At 40.5% G+C, this 24624-nt stretch overlaps 1 protein-coding gene across 1 annotated transcript in view; it reads right to left on the bottom strand.

The window, feature by feature from the left end:
- LOC105476543 (zinc finger matrin-type protein 4) overlaps positions 1-24624 on the bottom strand; it is a 233791-nt gene that overhangs the window by 92375 nt on the left and 116792 nt on the right. Inside the window, exon 3 of the mRNA XM_071089564.1 lies at positions 9110-9199. Within this exon, the coding sequence (XP_070945665.1) occupies positions 9110-9199 (90 nt within the window). The remainder of the gene's footprint in view (positions 1-9109; positions 9200-24624) is intronic.

Raw genomic sequence — 24624 nt, 5'->3', positions numbered from 1 at the left:
GAGGTGGAGGTTGCAGTGAGCTGAGATTGGGCCACTGCATTCCAGATTTAGGAGAAAAGTCAGTCTAGAATCTATGGTTACTAAATTCATATATTGAAGACCCAATCCCCAGTACGATGGTATGTAAAGGTCATAAGATAGTATTACCTTTGAGATATGACTAGGTCATTGGAGTGGAGCCCTTGTGAATGGGATTAGCACTCTTGTAAAAAGAGACACAGAGAGGTGATCTCTGTTGCTATCCCATATGCCACATGAACTGCATTAAGATGTTCATCTGCAAAGCAGGATGAGAACCCTCGCCAGAAACTGAATCGGCTGACAACTTGATCTCGGACTCCCCAGAACTGTGAGAATTACCTTTTTAATGCTTAAGCCACCTAGGCTATGGGTTTTTTGTTATAGCAGCACAGGCCAACTAAGACAAGGGTTGACTGTCTTGGTCGTGCTCCACCCACATGACAATGTTGAACTTTAGCTGAGGTCCTGGAAAAATATGAACTCCTGCTCCTGGAAAACAGGAATAGTTTCTTTTCAATCTCCCATCCTTTTCTGTTCCAGGAAAGGGCTTATTGCAAAGACCAACTTTTCCCCAAAAGACTTAGATAAAACGTGTGGATGATCATCTTATTTACCTATTGACAAGGACAGACACAAACTCTCCCAGTTCCCATTCTTCAGCTTATAAATAATTAACTGAACTATTTGTCCCCACTAACAAATCTGGACAAAATGCCCACTAATGCAGCCTGACCAAACTTTGGTCAGTCTTCTCTGCTTTCCGACGGTCCCTGAACTTTGTCCCACTCTAATGCTTGTGTGAGCACTAAGAGCGTATACAGGAACGCAGACAAGACACCACTACTGCCAACAGCCTTTCCCTATAATCGACTGACTACATATGCAGAGAAACACTCCTGTTTAGTTGCTCACTCACAGCACCTACTCACGTGACTCTCCAACACCCAGCTCCTTCTAGCTGTGCTCTACTTCTCCAAGTAGTTGGGACATTCCCCTATTGCAACAGACTTCCATATACTATCAGTCCTTACCTAAGTCCTGATTCTTTTCTTTTATTTGACCCTTTGGAAACATCTGTAGGTTGGCATACACTTGCTTCTGCAAATCTTCCATCTGCCCTCAGGCACCCAGCCCCTCCTACTGGCCAACCCAGTCTCCATCCCTCCCCAAACATACCCCAGGCTCCAGCCCTGCTTGGTAGCACCCTCACCAGAACCAGATTAGAGGGTAGGAGAGCTAAGCAGCATCTTAGGTCACCTAACTAAAAGCGGTACAAAATCTGCACTGAAAGAAGCCAGAAAAAGAAAAAAAATGCCTGTTAAGCCAAGTTTCCACTGACTAACTGAATGGTTCTTGCTTCTGGCAAAGCTGACTTGGTTCATGGTCGAGGGAATATTCTGACCACAAAGATCTCTTTCTCTCTCTCTCTCTTTCTCTCTCTCTGTCTCTCTCTCACGGTCTCTCTCTCTCTCTCTCTGTCACGGTCTCTTTCTCTGTCACGGTCTCTCTCTCTCTCTCACTCTCTCTCTCTCTTTCTGTCTCTCCTGTGCTTTTGTACCATGCACACGCAAGTTGCATAGGGCTACTGCAGATTTCATCAGCAACCCGGGGCTTGGCCAACATGGAATTGACAGTTACAGTCAGCTACAATCCTGAACCCGATAATGCAGTGTTTTCCTAAAAATGAGGGATTTGTGTTACCTACATTACAAACCTTTAATTGTCCTCCCAAGAAATTGCTGGTTCGGAAATTAACAAAAGGAGGTTGAAGAAGAGAAAAGAAGGAAGAAAGAAAGGTGAGGGCGGGCCGGGGCGGCGGGGCAGTGGGGGGATAATTTGCTATAACAAAAGGCAATAAAGGGAAATTTTAAACATATGTCACATAGTACTTCATAATTATATCCACGAACATAATCTCTATCTTGGCCAAATGTGCATAACTATAGCTATCCACAAGAGATCCAATTCCAAACAAGTTTTAATGTTATAACTGGGTTATGGACTTGATTCCTTATTTTGCATATAAAACAACTATATGCATTGCTAATTTTTCAAAGGGTCTTTCTAAGTAAATATTGAATGAAAGTCAGTTTGAAGGGGACCTGCAAGTCTCTGCCTAACCAGTTCTCCCACAGGCCTTCCTCATTGTTACTTCTAAGGCTTTGCACAGCAGGCAGCTCCGCCAAGAACAGGCGCCCCATCACCGTATAAATCTTCCAGAGCCTTCTAAAGCATCTGCCTTGGGGAAGCCATTGTTAAGCACTCCAGCTCCCACCAAAAAAACACCTCTCTGATCATCAACTTCATTAGAGGCAGGGCCACACAAATCAGCCCTTGATTGTTTTTAAATTGCTTTCTCTATGACTTTTCTCTCCAACTACCTGATGAACTCCACATTTCAACCTTTTTCTGTGTCCTTGACAGTATGTGGCTCTGTACTCTGTACATAGTAGAAGCTCAGTAGAAATTGGCTGATTGATTAATTGATTATGAAGGGGCCTGTAGATCAGGAGATAATCCACAAGAAAGAAGAAAAAATTCCACAACAGAACACTTGACACACACTTTACAATTTACCATGCACCTTCACAAACATGATTTTATCTTGAGTCCCTTAACAATTCTGAGAGCCAGACAGGACAGCAAATCTATTCCTTGATTATTACCATGGTAATTGAGTTTTAGAAAGTCTAAAGCAAAGTTGTGAAACTCATGCATAGCAGAACGGGGATAGAATCTCCACTCTAACTCTCAATGCTGGGTACTATGTAAGCTGGAAGCCAAAACACGCAGCACTTATTGGTAAATGCATTTCTCTTTGAGAACTGACCACGAAGTCAGCAGCAGACCATTTGAGAAGACAGGAGGACATCTGACAAAGTAAATGTCAATGTTACACACAATGCCCCACCATCCCAACCTCGACTCCCACCTCTGCCATAGTACTGAGTGAATAATGTCCCCCTCCAAATTCGCATCAACCTAGGACACGCAATGTTATTTGGAAATAGGGTCTTACACATGTAAGTAGTTAAGAAATGTCATACTGGATTATACTGGGCCATAAATCCAATTATTAGTGCCCTTATGAGAACAAGAGAGAACATACAGAGATACACACAGAGAAGAAGGCCAGGTGTAGTGGTTCATGCCTATAATCCCAACACTTTGAGAAGCTGAAGTGGGAGGATCGCTCAAAGCCAGGAATTCAAGACCAACCTGGGAAACAGCAAGATCCCATCTCTACAATTTTTTTTTTTTTAATTAGCCAGGTGTGGTGGTGCACGTCTGCAATCCCATCTACTTGGGAGACTACGGCTGGAGGATCCTTTGAGCCTGGGAGTTCGAGGCTGCAGTGAGCTATAATTGTGCCACTGCATTCCAGCCAGGGTAACAGAGCAAGATCCCATCTCTAAAAATAAAAAACAAAAATGAAAAGATAGACAGAGGCAGAGGTTTGTGTGGTACCATTACAAATTCAGCAACTGCCGGCATCTATGAGAGAGGCAAGGAAGAGATTCTCAGTCAGACTCTCCAGAAGAAGGCCCTGCCCATGCCTCAATTTCACACTTATAGCCACTAGAACCACCGGAGAATAAAAGCTCTTTGTTGAAGTCACCCAGTTTGTGGCAATTTGTTACAACAGCCCTAGGTAGCCAACAGTGCTAGAACTTCATACTCAAGAAATACCTCTGAATCTGTTTCCCTGAAGACATTACCGATGCTGACTGCACCCTCCAAAGGGCCCTATCCCACTCTTTTTTATTTAGCTCACCCAAATCTATCCTTTAAGAAGTGGTTCAGTGTCACTTTCTCCAGGAAACCTTATCCAGCCCCATCCCATCAGGAGAGGCCAGGAACCATTCACCATGCCCAGGCATATGCTTATGGTAGCACTTATCACACTGCCTCGAGATACATGGTCTACACATCTGACTCCCCCACTAGATCCTGATCTGTGCTGGGGAAGGTCTCCATGTCCCCCAGCGTTTTGCAGATGCTCATTACCTTCTTACGATGGGACATGGGACATTGTGGAGCCGGGTTACAGTATCTGAGTAAATCTCCTTTTGTTTTCTACTTTTCCAGCCATGTCTCTGTCAAGTACCAGCTGGGTGATGACAGTCAATTACTTAATCTCTCTGTTGGCTTCTCTGCTAAATAGGGACAGTGACAACTCCTGCCTTCTCCAGGGTTTATGAAGATGAAAGATCACTCATATATGTAAAGCATTTAGAACATGTGTGGAAAGTGCCTGATAAAAGCCAGCCACTATTTTTACCCTGCCCAGAACAGCAATGCTCCCTGGCTCCAGACCCAGTAATGGTTACAATGCCGAAAAATAAGATACCACTTCAAGATATGTGGGGAAAGACTAGGAATAGCATTTAGGGAAGCAGGATTTTAATCTCGGGTCTGACCACTTTGGGCAAGTCATGGTACTCCTTTATTTTCACCTTTGTAATAAGAAGGGTTTAGATTAGATTGATTCCTCCCAAGCTAGACTCTAGGATATTTAGGGACTTGTGAAAGTGACACTCAGCTTCTCAAGCTACAGAATATTTCAGATCTAAAGGAAAGCACGTATATTAAGAGTAATAACCCTGATGACACTAACCAAATGCCAAGTTTCTCTATGTTTAGAGGGAATTATCTTAACTCCACATAAAAATACTGTTTACTTAATACTGACTTGCGATTTTGGTCAGCGTTACTTACATTTTGCAAAAATCAAAGTATCAAAAAAAAAAAAAAAACCTAGGTAAAACTAAATCACCTTTTTTACTTAAAAGTGCTATTTCCCAAACAGATCATTTTTTCCCAAAGCATCTGACCCATGGGTGAGAAGATAATAAAAGGGTGAAAAACTGAGAGTCTCAATAGACTGCGTGAACACGGAAGTCCTTTCTGTCTCTAACGCTCGAGGGATTACTGAAAATTTCTCTAAGGCAATTGACTATAACAATTTATTTCTCATTTAATTTTACTGTGTGGCCCCAAGGGAAAAATGTCTTCCAGGGGAAAAGAAATGTAAGATCCAAGTAAGGATTCTAAAGTGAAAAGCACGGGAAGAGAACATTTAAACAGCTGACAATGTCAAAACAGAAGATAGAAATGAATTTGGGTGTTTAAAACAACAACAACAGCAAAAGCCAAATGGGCTGAAGTAGAAATTGCAACAATAGACCTTAGAAGTAATAATAGGCTCTTTGCTGCATTTGTAAGTAAATTTTGAGTTCCTATGAATGGGGTGGGAGCAGGGGTCATATGTGGTCAGGGTGTGGGAAATCAGGAACAAGTTTTCTGTGTTTACAGAAGCCAGCACTGGTGGTATTCAGGGCAGATGTGAATGTTCTTTTCAATCAGTTAACGCTGGGATGCAAACCTGTCACAGCCCCTGGGAGCAGAGAAGCTGAGTAGGAACTGAGAGGCAAGCAGAATAAAGTGTTATAGCCTTCTTTTTTTTTTCTTTTTTTATTATACTTTATGTTCTAGGGTACATGTGCACAACGTGCAAGTTTGTTACATATGTATACCTGTGCCATGTTGGTGTGCTGCACCCATTAACTTGTCATTTACATTAGGTATATCTCCTAATGCTATCCCTCCCCCCTACCCCCTCCCCACAATAGGACCCAGTGTGTGATGCTCCCCTTCCTGTGTCCAAGTGTTCTCATTGTTCAATTCCCACCTATGAGTGAGAACATGCAGTGTTTGATTTTCTGTTCTTGCGACAGTTTGTTGAGAATGATGGCTTCCAGCTGCATCCATGTCCCTACAAAGGACATGAACTCATCCTTTTTTATGGCTGCATAGTATTCCATGGTGTGTATGTGCCACATTTTCTTAATCCAGTCTGTCATTGATGGACATTTGGGTTGATTCCAAGTCAAGTCTTTGCTACTATGAATAGTGCCGCAATAAAAAGAAACTACCATCAGAGTGAACAGGCAACCTACAGAATGGGAGAAAACTTTTGCAAACTACCCATCTGACAAAGGGCTAATATCCAGAACCTACAAAGAACTCAAACAAATTTACAAGAAAAAAAACAAAAAACCCCATCAAAAAGTGTTAAATCCTTCTGAGAATACAGGGTGCTAGTGGAGAGAGTATCAGTAATAATAATGCATGCAGAAAGTGCTTTGAAAACAAAATACTAAACAAATATGACTTATGTCAGTTGGGCCTTATGATAAATCTATACATTAGATATTATTATTATTATTATGAGACAGTGTCTCACTCTGTTGCCCAGACTGGAGTGCAATGGCACATTCATAGCTTACCGCAGCCTCTGACTCCTAGAATCAAGCAATTCTCCAGCCTCAGCCTCCTGAGGAGCAGGGCTGTAGATATGCACCACCACACCTGGCTAATTAAAAAAAAATAAATTGTAGACACTGGGTCTCACTATGTTGCCTACGCTGGGCTTGAACTCCTGGCCTCAAGTGTTCCTCTTGCCAGCCTCCCAAAGTTCCGGGTTTACAGATGTGAGCTATTGCACCCACTCACCCAGAACAGCAGTGGTCCCTGGCCCCAGACCCAGCAATGGCTTCAATGCCCAAAATTAAGACACCATTTCTCATTCTCCAGACAACATCTTTGTATATTCAATCTCTCAATTCTTAGGTATGAGCCTGTACAAAAGAAAGTTGATTCATGTAATTACCAACATACACTCTTAAAGCCCCTGAGAAGCACTGGGGGTGACTTCCATGCTGTGTCCAATAGATCAAAATGCAGAGTGGAAGTCATATATTCACCTATAAATGTACACACAGTGTAACAAACGCATCAACTATCACTTTCAAAAAGTGATGATTTTATTGCTTTTTCTGTTTACTGGTTTGCTTTTATATTATGCTCAATAAATTATAGAAAAATGATTTGATAAATAAATCATTGGTAGATCAAGGTTTTCAAAACCCAGGAAACAGCAGAGAAAAAAGTTTTCCATGGGACCTTTGATAAAGAATGCAAACAGATGCTTCTTGCTCTGAAATCCAAACACCTTCCCCACTGTAAATGTCCTTGCTGTTACTGGCAGCACCAGAGCTTGAGTAAAGGGGATTGTGCACCTGACTAGAGTGGCAAGGACCATCTTGAGTCTCTACAAATACAACATTAGCTTGAGTCCAGTCATCTCTGTTTGCCACTGTAAACCTTCCCTAGGAGCTCAGATGTAAGTGCAACATTCATTATTACAACGTGAGCAGACAGAAAATTAACCGGTGTACAAATAGCTAATTGTCAAGTGGCCACGAACCCCATTGTCTCTGACCATTAGCATAAGACACTAAATGGCTATTAAATGAAGGGAGTCAGATCTGATTGCTGGGTAATTTCAAGAAGTGAAAAAAGAATTCTATTCTTTCTGCTAATAGACACTCTCCCAATGGGAAGCACAATTCCAGTAGCCATAGGGTTCCGAGGTTACGTAAACGCTGGTGTAGGCCAACTGTCCTGTGGCTTAAGATTTTCCGAGAGGAATGTGCCTAGGACATTGGTATCCTCCTCCCTCACTCCTGCGGCCTCCATCTGGTAAAATCCATTCATGCCCCCAAGCTCCAGCTCAAATGCCAGCTCTTCAGGAACACCTTCCCTGACCAGAGCCCCTTGGCATGATCCACTTGCCTTTTATCTTCATGGTTCTTTGTGCAAGATGTTAATAAACACGTACGCTGTGATATTACAGCTACTCTTTATACAATGTCAATCTCCGATACTACATTATGAATTTCTTTAAGGCAACACTGCGTCTCGTTTATCTGTTTCCTCAGTGCTTGCAGATGATGCTTGGCAAGTCACAGTACACCTCCTATCTACCATTTCATTTAATGTTCACCATAGTCCAGTGAGGAAAGTAAAATATAATGATTATGGCCTGCCTGATTGAGAAAACCGGGGCTCCAAGAGATCATTTATTTGCCCACGGTCCTACAGCTAAGGGCTAAAAAAACTAGACTCAGTTCCGGCTCTTAGCAGCTTGCAAAGTTTTCATGACATCTTTTGCTTCCAATAAGCTCTAAAGGCTGCTTCATCAAGGCAGTAAAGACAGATCCACAGTGTTCCAGATTAGTCTGTGTATGAACAGCTCATTTTGTGACACCAAGAGGCATGCTTAGAATTTGTTAAAAACACCAGCCCTGATGCTCACAACCTTTGCTCACAGGCAGTTCTCTTGCTCCCTCTTTTTTTCCCCTGTGAAAAATACACAAGTGAAGATTTTGTAAAGTTTCTTCAACGATCATATATTAATTTTTAATGAGAAAAGAAAAGCATCATCTACATGGCAGCAGAAAGAAAACAAGATCACAAGCCCACGGATGGTGTGGGGTATAAATTCTACGCCTGCAGCCTCCTCTTAACTCAAAGGGCGAGGAATTTCTGTGTTTAATCCGCAGTGTTTATCAGGAGGAGGCTCTGCAGCTGTTGGATACGAATATTCTACTCATTAGGAAAAGTAACCCCTGCTGGGAGGAAGGAATGTTTATTTCATCAGCCTTTGCCTTGGCCTGGCTGAAATAAGCCCTTTGCTCTGACTTGACACCCTCAAAGCGACTTTATAATTGTCATTTGTCTTCCCAAGCAAATGTTCCTTCAGAGAGAGGGATCAAGAAGCCTGGGTATTTTTATTTGCAAGATATGCACACTCTTCATTATAAATTAACAAACAAGGCATTCTGTTTTACACACCAGAGGAAAAATGAAGTATGTAAAAAGTGAAGTATCTAATATTTCTGACAGATTTGCCCCTGAGGTCTGTCTTCTTAATACTTCATCGTGTTGTGGTCCTGCCTCCCTCACCCAGCCTTGCTCTCTGCCCCGCAACCTCTGTGTATTCTCCCTGTTTATGGACCCAGTGCCATGTCATCAGAAACTTCTCCAACACTAATATGGGCACATTCTGGCAGGAAAAAAAAAAACTCTCTATATATTATAATATCTGTAATATTTAATGAGAACTATTTCTACTCACTCAGCTTTTCTACGAATCTGGACTAGACGACAATTCCTACACCTGCAAAGTTCTCAGTACACAGAACAAATCATCTGAGGATATCACATGGCATCAGATACTCACATTTTCTGACCGGAGCCTCTTGGCAGGACACCCTCCATCCCTGGGGTGAAGCATGTAATACAGTCGGACTTTGCTTGCATGTTTTCGACTCTGAGAAGGAAAAGCAGAAGCAGATACTGTAAAAGAGAAGCCATTTCAAATCCTTTGAAACCTAGCCAGTGCCCGCAAATGCAAAAGGAAATGTATTTTCAGTAGAAGACACTTCTGCATACTCCTGTGAGGGATGTAGGATGTAGTTTCAGATAGGTTAAGTGGCTTGCCCCAAGTTCTAAAGCCAATGTAATTTCAAGATGAGAAAACACAGTAATGAAGAAGGTGAGGCATTGAAATCATTTAGCCAAGGGTGGATAATATACTATATTTAATTTTCCTCAAAAATAAAAACAAATAAGCAAAGGAAATAACATAAGGATCAACTGTGATGAGAAGAGGCACAGCGATCTCATCTCTCTCACTACTGCTGCCCTACCCTCAGGGTCTGGGGACAATGCCTCCCTGGGAGCCTGGTACACCTCACCCCCAATAGAAGCCTTTTCTCACGGCTCTCCCACACACAGCCTTCATTAATAAGCTATCAAAAGGGATGGGATTCTCTAAGGTCAGATATCATAAGCAAACTAAAGACAATTGTATGTCAGTCTGCGGACTGACCATAGCCTAAGTTACCTGCCAGCAGATGATGCAGTTGAGCAAATAGAGACCCGTGTTCTTTGGAATTAGCAGGATTGTTGATTTCTGGCTATACTGACTGGTCCGTGCCCAGCATGGAGAAACTGATGCTTTCTTTGTTCCCTATTTCCTCTACTTTGCTCAACTGAGAGTTTCATCCCGGATTCCCATCACGTTTAAAGAATACAGCAGTTCTAATTTCATGTTTCTACCTGAGGCAGAATGGAAGTGTGAAAAGAACACGAAGAGTCATCAGACATTCAGAATCTGGGTTCCAGCTCTACCACTTCCTAGCTGTGTGATATTAGGCCAGTCTCTTATTGGAATGTGTTTATATCAAAATGAGTCTCATTTTCTCCATGTACAAAATGAATACCACAATATTTGCTAGAGTGTCATAAGAATCAAATGAGACTTTGCTTATGAAAAATTGCAATCTGCATAATATTAAACATTTCTCGCTGTTGACTGCATCACCTCTCGAATCTATTGTTCCCTAATTCCAAAACCCCTTCCTTTTCCTTTACTCAGAGGTTACTTCCTTCTTTTCCAGGCTTTTGTTCCACTATGACTTTATTTACAGTTGCATCCTAGCCCATCTCCTGGATGTTGGTTTACTTTTGTGAATCAGCCATGAAGGCAAAGTGATGTTTAGACAACACACAGCAGGTTGCATCTTGTTTACAGGATAAATTGTGAATCCTCCCTGTCCATTTTCTTCATTCATCACTTTCTTAATTCCTGTATTCTGCCTGGAGCAAGAAGACCATGCTTTTAGACAATTCCTGAACACTTTTAAGGCCTTTAAATGGGTTTAAAAGTGACAATGAAACATGAAAAATTTTTACAGATGTGTAAAAGTACTGAAATGTGACTTGGAAATATATTGTCAACACTTACAGCACCATTTCTAGGTTAGATAGTAGGTTTTAATCAAAGGTCATCTGGAGGTTTTTTCTCTTTTTTTTTGTCTAGAAGATTTCTTAAGAGATACAGACATGTAGATGTATGTCAGATGAGTCAACATTATTATGCGGCTTCTACATGTTTTTGAAAATGACCGTGCAGGCTTATATTTTTCTCTTTGCAAATAAATTTGCAGCTTACTAACATCTGTACATATTTTTTGCCATTTTGCTGAGGTTATTTTAGAGGTAAGGAAGGAGTCATCGTTATATTGGGACTACTACTGCAGTCAAAAGAATAAAAAGGAACATTTAAACTGTAAGATGCTGACTGTGGACAGAGCCTGAGCTGGTGAAAAAGCACACAGATGATAATGGGTGGAAAAACAAGTGGGAACAATGTGAGCTCAAATGTGGCTAAAGTGGATTTTCAATTTTGCATTTGTTACCATAGAAGAGCTTCTTTTCACATTCCCTGCATTATCCATCTCCTAAAGCTCTGGATTTCCAGAGAATGAAATTATGGCAAAACTGGAAATCTCATCACGCGGCCTGGTTTGTGGCTGTTTTGTCTTTTTTCTTTTTCCCCCCCTCTTAATCTGAAGTATTCCATTTCTTTTAAAAAGACCTTCTAGTACAGGCAGAGTTCACTGAGTTGTTTAATTACAGTTAGGCAAACTAGTTGAACCATTAGGAAAATAAATGCCAAGCTCTGATATGAAGCTGCTAGTGATGTGAGATGTTGGGATTTGAAGCTTATTGGTGATTTTGATAAGTACAGGCCTGTTTTCCTCCCTCGGGCCCCCCCCCACCTCCAGTTTTGGCGGGAGAAGGAATGGCTACACCGCAAGCAGCACCCTTGCCTATGGTTTACGGTGAGGGAAATCAGAGCTTTGGCAAATACCACCTGATTCTGGAACGATGGTGAAGGCATCCTCGTTCATCATTTAGCAGCATTCCTTTTGCCTGGGCACCGTTTTTCCCTCTCTTTGCTTTCCCCACGGTGCCTGGACCAGATCCAATGCCTTCCCTGCCCACAACTTCCAGCAGGAAGTGAAAATCTGCAGACTTCTCAGGGGGAGGAGTGTGGAGTCACATTCCCAATTAGCCTGACTCAAATCCAAAGCTGCTTCCAAATTACGTTGGTTGATAAAGGGAAAGAGGTTCCCTGCAGATCCTTCCTGGGGTTTCTACAGCTTGCCCTGCCTCCGACCTAGGCCTGTAGCACCTGAGGATGGAGACCTGCCAGGAAGCCCCCTCCTTTCTTCCTCCCTCTCTCCCTCCCTCCCTCCCTTTCTTCCTCCCTTTCTTTCTCTCTCTCCCTCTCTTTTTTTTTTTTTTTTTGTGACAGAGTCTCGTTCTGCTCACTCTGTCACCCAGGCTGGAGTGCAATGGCACAATCTCAGCTTACTGCAACCTCCACCTCCCAGGTTCAAGTGATTCCTCTGCCTCAGTCTCCCTGGTAGCTGGGATTATAGGAGTGCGCCACCATGCCTGGGTAGTTTTTCTATTTTTAGTAGAGATGAGGTTTCACCATGTTGGCCAGGCTGGTCTGTAACTCCTGGCCTCAGGTGAGCTGTCCACCTCAGCCACCCTTTCCTTTCTTCCCAGCTTTCTCACCTCTCTCTCTAGATGAGACTCTCTGAGACACTTACAGTGTCTTCCTCTAACTGACTCCTTTCTACCCTGTACCTACTGGAAATTCTTTGAGATTTGGCAGAGTGATCTCACTCCTTTCAATTTATTCTAAAAAACAGACAAATGAACAAAAACTTTCCTAAAACAAGAAAGTTAAAATTAATTGAAACAAAGATGTCCATTGCAGCATTACCTAAATAGGAACAAAAAATTAGGGAGACAACTGCAGATTTAACAACAGAAGGCTGGATAAAGCAGCCGTGGCATGCCCTATGTTAAACGGAGAATTGGGGGTGGGGGAACCTTTACATATATATATATATACACACACACACTCACATATATATATAAAGGTTTTTAAATGCATGTTATATATATACGTATATATGTACATACATATATAATGAATGTTGAAAGAAAAATGCTAAACTCAAAACTGCACAGATACCATGATTACAATTACATAAAAGTGCGTAAGTAGATAACACAGGTAGAAAAGAAAAAGAAAAAAAACATGATTTATTAGGATACACGGAGTATGATTGGCTTTCATTTTTTATTTTTATAACAAATTTGCCAATAACATAAATATAATAATAATAATTTTGCAATGCTTAAGCCATTTTGATTTTGATTTGTGTACACTTTTTACCCACAATTATTGTAATTAGTAAAAAGCATCACTGATCAGAAATGTTATTAACATATACTGCTATAATTGACCACATTTTCATCTACCCTTGTTAATGTCTTATTAACATTCAAAATGCATTTTTGTTTCATTGGAAGACTTGGTATTAGATGAGCCTTCTTAACCCAAGAGCAATACATGCTACTTCCAATTTTAAAACTTGTCTTTAGTACATACAAATGCCAGGGTACATAAGTGTCACTTTCACTTTCTGTGTGTAAGTAGAGACTAGAGGATGGGGAGGCCTAAGCTATACACACAACTACACTGCGAAGGGTAGAGGAAAAGACACATCTGAAACTGGCTCTTACATCATCCAAATAAACACAAGCAACAACACATCCTTATTACTTTTTCCAAGGTTTATTAGTACCAAAATTTCCACTGCTCTTAAGAGTCTGAAAAGACAGGAAAACTGCCAAGTGAAAAGAACTTTAAGGAGAAAAAAATACCCACATGTTAAATGTATATATTACAGAGTTTCAAGGGGGAAAAAAAGAACCATTACATTAAGGGGAAAGACATGAAAAAGAAATAACAATCTCTTTCAATTGCACTGAGAGTCAATCCCAGGCTCTTTTTTGCATTAATATTTGCATTTTGAGCAAAAGTCATTGCTTTCATTCAAAACACATCAACTTTAAGCTTCCCAGATCGACCAGAAATTACCAACTCTTCCATTTTAATTAAAGCCTTTGCCCCCGATCCTAGGCATTGTGCGGGGACAGACCTATCTGAAGATTAGTTTCTTTTGCTGAAACAATCTCTTGGCACTCAAGGAAATAGTCTAAAATGGAAATTCAGGCCAGCGTTCTCTTTGGGGGAATAAAGAACAAGACAAACCTCTATTTCAGATGTATTGCTGTGAAAGAAGGAGGCGAAACACATAGAAATAGAATGGCTTTTTGCCTCACCTAAATAACCATCTTCCATTATCACGCATGCCTCAAAAAAATTCACAACTCAAATTTGCTTCCAGCAGGGCTACTGATTTCTGGTATCATAAAGTGTGGCAGTAACAAAGCAACCTTATATTTGCATAATGCTTCAGGCAGTCTTTAAAGTCCTTCCAGGATCATCATCTCATTTCATCCCGGAATCACAGTTGTGAAGCTGGCGGGAGAGGTGCTATCTCAAATAAGCTTAAAGATCCATTTCTGATTTCCTAGATAAGTCTTCCACCATCTTATTTCATCAGAGGGATCTAATTATACCTCTTCTAGCAACCAGCTAAAATAAGCCAAGGACCTCAATAAAACAGGAAAACCTGGAACAAAGAGTGATTCTCACATGCCACCACATTTGAGGTCATTCTGGGGAGAAGAGGAGCCAATAGGGAAAGGACAGCAAACACCAAACGTCTAGCACACTGGGATTCCTGCAAAACAACCGCTGATGCGAGATGAGGCACTCCATCACACAGGATGAAATGAAAGGGCATCCTAGCAGAACCCCAGGGAGCATCCCTTCACTGAGGGCCCCAGGGATGAGCCCTGGAAAAGGTGCGGCATGGCCTCACTAGGAGGCAGGGTTAAATGCAGACAAGCCAAATAGAAAACCGCAAGTGTTGGGGATTCCCTCTAATGAATGGAACTCTTTTCCAAATGGATGTATCTTTCCTTATTTGCTAGGAGAAGGACATTGGGCACAGAAACTCCCTATACCTAGAGTGAATGATGGGTCAACTAAAACTCTAGGAAGAGAAAGCTGGTCCCTAAAGGAAGGCTTCACCAACACAGGGAAGGAAGAAGTCAAATTCCTCTGCTGGAAGATCCCGAGGTGCCAGGTCCCAGGCCTCCTGCCCAGGCCACTGGGCTACTGAAATGGTCTTTAATTGAGTCCTAGTGCTAAGATCAGATCAGAAGATCCTAAAAGGATTTAGGTAGATGATGGAAAGATCCAAGGCCAACCACACATAGCAGGGACACATGGCTGGCCTTAATAACCTTCTGCTCTGCCAAAGATTAGTGGCATCTATAAAAAAAAAAACTGTGAAAAAAATATGAAAGAAGACTTTTGAGAAACTCTCAAGGAAATTAAGCAATTGTTTGCAAAATATTTACTACAATAAGTAGAAATTTTGAATGGCACATGTTTTTTCTCATTTAATTCAAGAAAATATCAACAGGGTAAAAGCTGAAAGATGAGATAAGACAACAGATTGAGATAAGGTATTAGGGTCTGAGTTAATACGGAATGGAAATTTAAAACATCATAGTTTAATTTTGAAGGTCTTTCAGTTTAATAGCAAAATCAACACGGCAGATCTATGTAGAAGTCAAGATAGAGACAATTTCTAGACTACTTAGACTAAAAAGTAAAACAAGAAAAAAAGAAACTAAAGATCTTATACATGAAAAACCAGAACAAATGTAATATGGCTTTAACGGCAGAATAAACAAATACATGGAATATAATAGAAAGTCCCAAAATAGATTCAGTAATTTGGGACTGAAAGAAAACTAGGAAAATATATTTAACCTTGTGATGGGAAAGTTTTCTAAGCAAAGAAAGGAAAAAAAGGAAGACTGATGGAACTGGCTGCAAAAAAATAAGTGTTTTCAATCTGAAATACCTATATATAAGAAACAACCCACAAAGTAGGAAAAATATTTGCAGCACGTAAAAGAAAATGGCTTACTAGCTTTGAGATAAAAAGTGTCCTCACAAATTTATTCAGAAAGAAACAACATTAAAATAGACAAAAGATAGAAATAGGAATTTAGAGATACTAATAGTTAAAAGACTTACAAAGAGAAATTCATCCAAATGCTACCTTACAACTGTTTAATTTAAAAAATGTGTTTCTTTCACCCATCAAATTGGCAAATATTTACAAAATATACATATCCATATTGGTGAAGATGCAGAAAAAGCTAGCACTTGTGTACATAGATAGATAATAGGCATGTAAATTGATACAAGCTTCCCGGATGAAAATTTTGCAATATATATCCAAAGCAAAAACTTGTTTGATTCAACAATCCTACTTCTTTGAATTTAGTCTAAGGAAACAATCGGAGACATGTATTGCCATTTATTTATAATAGTAAACATGGGAAAATAAGTTAAATGCCCTAAAACAAGAAGGATAAATATTATAATATATCCATATAATAGATACCAAAGAGCCACTGGCAAACATAATAATAATATTCAATGACATAAATATATATATATAAATTTTAAAAGGCAGTTTCTAATCAGAATGTACATTTTTAAACAAAAATGTACACGCATTTGTATGCATATACAAGGCAAAGATCTAGGAAGAAACATACAAAAGGATTAGCATTGTTTATATGGATTACGAGTGATTTTAAGTTTTCTTGTTAATGCATTTTTGAAATTTTAGATTACTTAGAAGACCAAATCATTCCAATAATCAGAAGGAAAAATCATCATTTTAAAGATTCATTCTAACACTGATGATTTATCATTCTAATAGAGGAAAACATGTCCCAGAAACACCAAGAGATTTTCTTAAGATCCCACAACTTACAAGTTTTCAGCAAACAAGGATTATATCTGTTGGTTTCACTGTTGTATCCTCAAAATCTATCACAATGCCTGACACATGGCTGGTGCTCAATAAAGATTTGTCATTTCAGTGATTCAACATGTGAAGGAAAGAATAAGTCAACCTCAGAACAAGAACCCAAGACCCTTAAAGAATTAAGGCCATTGTGTAAAAGTATTGTGTACATTTGAAATATGTTGTTACAGATCCCTTTGCATTCAAAAAATGAAATTGAAATCCTCACAGATCTACTTCCATCTCTAAGCTCCATGGCTGCAGTACAGGTCAGAGAGGAGCAAGGGAGCCCGCAGACCAGAGACAGTCCTAAGCGGCAGTGCCCACAGGCATTTGACAGAATGCGCGGCGGAGGAAACCTCTCAGCAGATGAGTTGATGGACTGCAGTTGAAGCATAAGCTCTGAAGAAACTGAAGGTTTCCTGCAACTAGTGCAAAAGAGGAGATTCAGAGTAGCAGTTGTCTTGCTGCAGAGTCCACGGCTCAAACAGAGGCAGTGTGTTGAGGAAGAGAGGTTTGGAACAAGGCAGCATTAACTCCTCTACTGTTTCCAAGAATCAGGGATCCACTAGATACTAGCTCTGTAAAGTGTCCTTTAACCTGTGGTCAGATACATAGGCTTCTGTGGCTGAAGGTGTCATGACTTAGCTTTTAATTATAGGATCATGGACGTTTGTTTTATTCTGAACTGAATTGTGTTGCAACCCTAATCCCCAATGTGACTGTATCTGGAAGCAGGGTCTGTCAGGAAGTAATTAAGGTTAGGTGAAGTCACAAGGGTGGGGCCCCAACTGTTAGGACTGGTGTCTTTATATGAAAAGGAAGAGACACCAGAGATTGTGCTCGCTCGCTCTCTCTCTCTGTCCATGTGCACAGGGAAAAGGCCATGTGAGGATACAGCAAGAAGGCAGCTGTCTACATGCCAGGAGAGAGCCCTCGCCAGAAACCAACTCTCCTGGCACCTTGATCACGGACTTCTAGCCTCCAAAACAGCAACAAAATAAATGTCTGTTGGTTAAGCCCCCAAATCTGGTCTCTTGTTATGACACAGCCTAGGCTGACTAATGTGTATGCCATCCATCTATACTTGATGTTCTCCTGGGGTCTTTCTTCTTCTACACAGTAATCAGTTCAATTTCCAAAAGCAAAAAGGGTAGTCTTAATGTTTCTAGAATTAGGTCACTTCGTTTCTTCCAAAATATGTTTAAAATAGCATTTAAAATGAAGAACACTTATCATAAAAAGTATTAGGAAAAAGCAAATTTTTGCTGGAGAAAAAATCATGTACAGTGGGATGTGCAGTGCCCGTGATTGTGGAAGCATGTTTGTAATCATCTATGTGGCTGTCTGCCTACACAAGTGACTTCATTGATGCGTTACAATTTTAAATAAAAGTCCTGCAACTCAAAAAATTAAATTACCACCAAAGCCTGGAGGAACAGTTTTCTGTGGTGTTCAGTACAGAGCTAAATATGTCTCCATGATGTCTGTGCATTTTAAACAGAGTCACATGAGAAATAAAAGAACACGGGCTCATCTAGGCCTCTATTTGCTGTTTTGGGGAAAACGTGCTATTTCCCCAGAAAGTCCTTGAAGAGAAGTTAAAGTTAGGGATAAGGGAAAAAATAAAGCCAGTGTGATCAGTGATTAAAGTCAGAGAAGACTGGGTAATGTGAAGTAACAAAGCTATCAAATCCTTCCCAAATATGGAACCTTAAACAACATGAGCCAATCCTGGGCTACAGTTTACAACATCTTGGGTTTCTTCTGTAAAATTTGTGGCTGGACTAAGAAAAATTATAGCACTTTATAAAAATAGCACTGTGTGGAGTCCAAAAATTAACCCCACCACTGGCAAGGGCAAAGACTAGTGTGATAGCCACCGATTTCTTTCTTTTTTTTTAATAAAGTCGTGAGTTTATTGCATATGTAACAAAATGAACCTGACCTCCTGGGTCCAGCCTGCTGTACAATCACTGTTTGTTTTGTGTTTCCAGCTGATTCCATAACCACATTAAATACAACTAGTATTTCATTAAATACTTTTGATTTTGACATAAAACAGAACATTAGTGTACAACTTTCACAAAATAAATCAGCGATAAAAACAATGGGAATGATAACAAGGATAGTAGCAATACTCAAAAACAAGACATTACAAGATAAATTTAAATAAACATGATAAAGTGGTTGAGAAACAAAAATAAACAAATTTTTTAAATCCATACTATGTTTCGGGAAGGCTGCCATGCAGCACACACCTGGCTGCAGATGGGTGGGTGGAGGGGACATTTTCTCTGCAGAAAGCCTTTCCTGACATCTCAGATTGGGTGACGACCTAATCTGAATTTGGACCATACAGCTGAACAAACTCAGGGGTCAAAATTTGATCTGGTGGCAGATTCTCTTTTCAGAACTTGAGAGAGCCCTTTTCCTGTCGCTCCGGGCCTCCCAAGCAGCCTCAGCTATTCCTACTGAAAGCACTGGAGGAGTGGTATTTGCTACCTCCCTGAGTGTCAGCTGATGGCCACTGGTGAGGGTAAGTCAGGCCCCTGAAGCATCTGGGCAGAGGGGCGGGAGGCATGGCTGGATCACCTGGGACCACCGAGAGGGGTGACACAGAGACCACATGTGAATGGATAGCCACCTATTTCGAGTGAGGTTTAGTCTGTGGGAAAAAACAAGGGGCAAGAGTCCCCACCCTTATATGAATGACAAGGCAAGCAGGGCAGTCCCTCAGACAACCCCAATGAGGTCAACAGCTGCAACAAGGCTCCCTGGAGCTCCCCCAACCTACTCTGATCACCTCATTACTCTGTACAACATTTTTACATTAGATTCTCTTTTTACCCTATTATTTTATACTTTGTAGCATGTACCATTAATTATTCTCAAACTGAACTCTGTTATTTTGAGTGAATCTTCCATTTCTCTTGATCCAACAACCCTATAACACACCTTTACATATTCTGCACAGGGCTGTTCCTCTTTAAATACTCGTTAACTGTTTAAGTAGCTAGGTAAGTCAGATTACAGAACACAAACAAAACTCCCTTTAAACAAAGTAATAATAGAAGAAAAAGTTGGATTAACTAAACAAACAAAATAGTAGAGTACTTGCTGAACAAAGGGATTCTCCATCTCTCAGCAAATTATATTTTAAAAGTCAAATTCCTAGGGCACACTTAAAATGTGACTTTATTTTTGAAGATTTTGTATCCACATTATTTTCAAAAAATACTTCTAGGAATACATAACATTTATAACCTGAAAAAAGTAATCAGTGAATTCTATAAAGAACATTTCTCAGTGTAAAATAATGTGCACAGAACAGCATATCTATCTCTCCCATCTCTACACTAATGTTGCTCTCCCCATCCTTCAGTCAGTTTTTTGCCCAGAAAATGACCCAGTGGAAGTGGGGCAGGGCTGAAAATTCTCTCACCAATGCAGCTGGGGCCAGCAATAATATTGTAGAAAAATAGATGAGTAGCTTTGTTTCACCTAATGACGGGAAAACAGATATTTTTTCTTTTGAATCCCATCTTTCTGAGTCCCCAAACACAGTTGAGTACTCCAAAGCATGTTTGATTATTCCAGCAATATTTGTTTTATTTAATCCAACTTTACATGCCTTAGAGGAAGCAGGCACATGCTGCCAGCTGCAATTCCATTATCACCTGCAGCTCAACCCCCACCTGCTTTTCAATTTTTCTGTTTGCCTACTCAAAGACCCAGATTTCAGTCTGTTTGCAGGTTGCTTTCAATTGATGGCAGGATTAAAGAAAAACAGGGAATTTCTGAAATACATAATCCATCATCTCTAGCTAGGTGGTTGAGTAGAAGATTTTTTGAGTTGCAGGACCTTTATTTTAAATTGTAATGCATCCTCTACTCAACCACCTGGCTAGAGAGGCTAGATTATGTATTTTGGAAATGTATTATCAGTATTCAATCAATACTAATATGGTTTGGCTGTGTCCCCACCCAAATCTCATCTTGAATTGTGACTCCCATAATTCCCACGTGTTATGGGAGGGACCTGGTGGGAGATAATTGAATCGTGGTGCAGTTTCCCCCATACTGTTCTCATGGTAGTGAGTAAGTCTCACAAGATCTGATTGTTTAATAAGGGGAAACCTCTTTTGCTTGGCTTTCATTCTCTCTTGCCTGCCACCATGTAAGGTATGCTTTTGCCTTCCACCATGATTGTGAGGCCTCCCCAACCATGTAGAACCTCTTTTTCTTTATAAATTACCCAGTCTCAGGAATGTCTTTATCAACAGGGTGAAAACTGTACTAATGCAAGTACCCAACACCCCCAGAAGCACCCAGAGCTCCATGTCATGCCTCTCCCTCAACTAGAGGGACCAGAGAGGAACCAGAGAGAAACACAGGCAGAGGTTTACGTTTCTAGAGGTGAGGGCACGCAGAGCACCCCATCCTCGGGACAGTTGAGAGGAGACTGCCAGAGGTCAGACTGCAAGAGTCCTTTCCTTTCCATTCTCTCTCAGTTTGATGCCTGGATCACCTATTCAGAATCACAGGGAGTTTTTTTTAAAAGGCAGGTTTCTGATTGAGTAATAAGAATTACTAGGGATAGAGTTTTGGGCATTAGCTTTTTCACCAGCTCCCCCAGTGCTTCCTAGGAAAACGGATTTTAAAAAATCGCGGCTTTCCTTTCCTCTCCTTTCTAACTCTCCCCTCTTTCCCTGGTGGCTGCCAATCCCAGATTGGCAGGAAAATAAACCAGACGGAGTGAGCTGCCTTCTGGCTTCAGCCGGATAGCACTTCAGTGAGAGGCAAAATCAGGGAGAAGCAGTCTCAAGGCCAACCTGCCGGCAACCTGGAAACAGCAGGCTGAGAGGTACTGAGCGTGAAGGAAACCCACTTTTGGCAGGGGCACTGCTCTAATGCCTTGCAGCTCTCAAGCTCTTCAACTGCCAGTTTTCATTTCTCGGAATCTTATCTTTCCCTCCCCTCCCAACTTTCCTTCTCCTCTTCCTAACCACCTTCACAACCTTGCCCTTCAGCTATCCGACCACCCTACTGAAACTCAGTACAGACACTCCTTGACTCACGATGGGATTTCTCCCCATAAGCCTGTGGTAAACTGAAATTGAAATGCATCAACTAAATCAAAATGCATTTGATACCCCTAACCTACCCAACACCATAGCTTAGCCTGGCCTACCTTACACATACTCAGAACACTTACATTAGCCTACAGCTGGAAAAATCATCTACCAGAAAGCCTGTTTTATAATATATTGTCCACAATCTCATGTGAATTATTAAATACTGTACTGAAGTATGGCTTCTACAGAAGGTGTATCGTTTTCTCATAAAGTCGAACAATTGTTAAGTTGAAACATTGTAAGTGGGGGACTGTCTATACTTCCAGAAAGAACCATTATCTTTCCTCCTATATCAAATCCCTTGCTCAGTGTTCCTGTTTTAGTTCAGAGCACCGACATTCTTGTAGGCAACGGGCACAAAACCAAGAGAAAAAAAAATATTGGAATATATGAACCAAGAATTTTAAATAAGAAAGATAAGTATATTTAAGAAGTTGAGAAGATATCACCAATATGAAGCAAAAACATGAAATCATAAAAAATATAAGGCAGACATATTAAGTAGTAGAAATATATGCCATGACCAAGTAAGACATATTGGTTTAATAGATGAAAACCCATTAACGTAATGTACCATATTTATAGAAGGAAAAACAAAAACTCTATGATCATCTCAATAGAGCCAGGAAAAGCTTTGAACAAAATCTAACACCCTCTCATGACAAAAACATTCAACAACTAGGAATAGCAATGAAGTTTCCCAACCTGATAGGGCCATCTGTGAAAAACCCTAACAGCACGCTTCACAGAGGATCCGAAGCTTTCCTCCGAAGAAGAGGAGCAAGACAAGAATATCCCCCCTTGCCACTTCCATTTGACATTGTAGTGGAGGTTCACAACAGGACAATTAAGTGACAAGTCATGGGGGTGAGGAGGGTGAGAGAAGCATCTAAACTTGAAAGAAGAAATAAAACTCTCTCTACTTGCAGATGACATAATCCTAACCGATCCACCAAAAATTAGAATTAATAAACTAGTTCAGCCAGGTTGCAAGATGCAAGATCAAAATACAAAAACCAACTGCATTTCTAAACATTAACAATTAACAATCTAAAAATGAAATTAAGCAACTTCATTTCCAATAGCATCAAAAAGAAAAAAAAAACTGCTTAGGAACAAGGTGGTTCTAAAATTCATGTGGACTCAGATTAGCCAAAACAATCTTGCAATGAACCAAGTTGGAGAGCTCACACCCCCCAATTCAAAACTTACTATAAAGCTACAGTAATCAAGACAGGGTGGTGCTGGCCTAAAGATGGATATATAGATCAATGGAATAGAATTACGAATTCATAAATACATTCTTCCATTGGTGGTTAATGGATTTTTGACAACCATGCCAGCACAGTTCAACAAATAATGATGGGACAATTAAATAGATGCAAAACGGTGGAGTCGGACTCCTACCTCCTACCATATACAGAAGTTAACTCAAAATGTATTGTAGGCCTTGATGTAACAGCTAAAACTATAAAAGCCTTTGAATATTTGTGACCTTAAGTTAAACAATGTCTTCTTAGACGTGACACCAAAAGCACATGTGACAAGAAAAATAAATAAATTGGATGTCATCACATTTTTTAAAAATGTTGTGCTTTAAAGACACCAGTGACTCACGCCTGTAATCCCAGCACTTTGGGAGGCTGAGGTGGGTGGATCTCAAGGTCAGGAGTTTGAGACCAGCCTGGCCAATATGGTGAAACCCCGTCTCTACTAAAAATACAAAAATTAGCGGGGCATGGCTGCAGGCACCTGTAGTCTCAGCTGCTTGGGAGGCTGAGGCAGGAGATTCTCTTGAACCCGGGAGGCAGAGGTTGCAGTGAGCCAAGATCATGCCACTGCACTCCAGCCTGGGCAATAGAGTGAGATTCTGTCTCCCAAAAAAGAAAAAAAAAGAAAAAAACAAACAAAAAGAAAGAAAAAAGACAACACACAGAATGGGATATTTTCAAATCATGTATCTGTTGAGGGACTTCTATCATGAATACGTAAACAATTTTTTCAACTTAATAATAAAAAGACAAATATCTCAATTAAAATCATGGGCAAAGGACTCAGTTAAAGAAAACCAGAGCTGGACAGATGTTAAAGTGGTAAAGATAGATTTCATTCAAAATCTATTACAAGAAGGGAAGAAAGTATCCAGCATGGAACTGGGCTTGATTCCAAATACAATCAGAACAAGTGGGGATTTACAGTCAAGGCGCGAGTTGTGAGGGTTGAGGGGAGGTATTTGTTCTCCGGAAGAGATATACAAATGGTCAATAAGTTGATGAAAAGATACTCACCATCATTGGTCATTGGTAAAATACTCACCATCATTGGTCACTGGAAAAATAGGTCCAATGCAATATCACTTCACACATGCTAAGTTGGCTATCAAAAAGACAGACAATAACTAGTGTTCCCCAAGGAGGTGGAGAAATTGAGACCTTATAGACTCCTGGTGGGAACATAAAATGGTGTGGCGTCTTTGGCAAACAGTTTGGCAGCTCCTGAAGAAGTGAGAGTTACCATATGACTCTGAAATTTCACTCACAGGAGTACGCTCATGAGAACTGAAAAACATATTCACACAAAAACTTGTACATAACTGTAGTAGCATTATTCATAATAATCAACATGTGGAAATAATTCATGTATCCATCAACTGATGATGAATTTTAAAAATGTAGTATATCCTAAGATAAATATCTTTCAGCTATAGAAAAGAATGAAACCCTGACACAGGCTACAACATGGATGTGCCTTGAAACATTACACTAAGTGACAGAAGTCAGAAACAAGAGATACATATTATATGATTCTATACATATGAAAATATCCAGAATAGGCCGGGTGCGGTGGCTTACGCCTGTAATCCCAGCACTTTGGGAGGCCAAGGCAGGTGGATCATGAGGTCAAGAGATCAAGACCATGCTGGCCAATATGGTGAAACC

This window comes from Macaca nemestrina (genome assembly GCF_043159975.1).
Source record: "Macaca nemestrina isolate mMacNem1 chromosome 8 unlocalized genomic scaffold, mMacNem.hap1 SUPER_8_unloc_1, whole genome shotgun sequence".
Classification (NCBI taxonomy): domain Eukaryota; kingdom Metazoa; phylum Chordata; class Mammalia; order Primates; family Cercopithecidae; genus Macaca; species Macaca nemestrina.
Note: the sequence above shows the minus strand (reverse complement) of the source record. Positions and strands in the feature narration are given on the sequence as shown.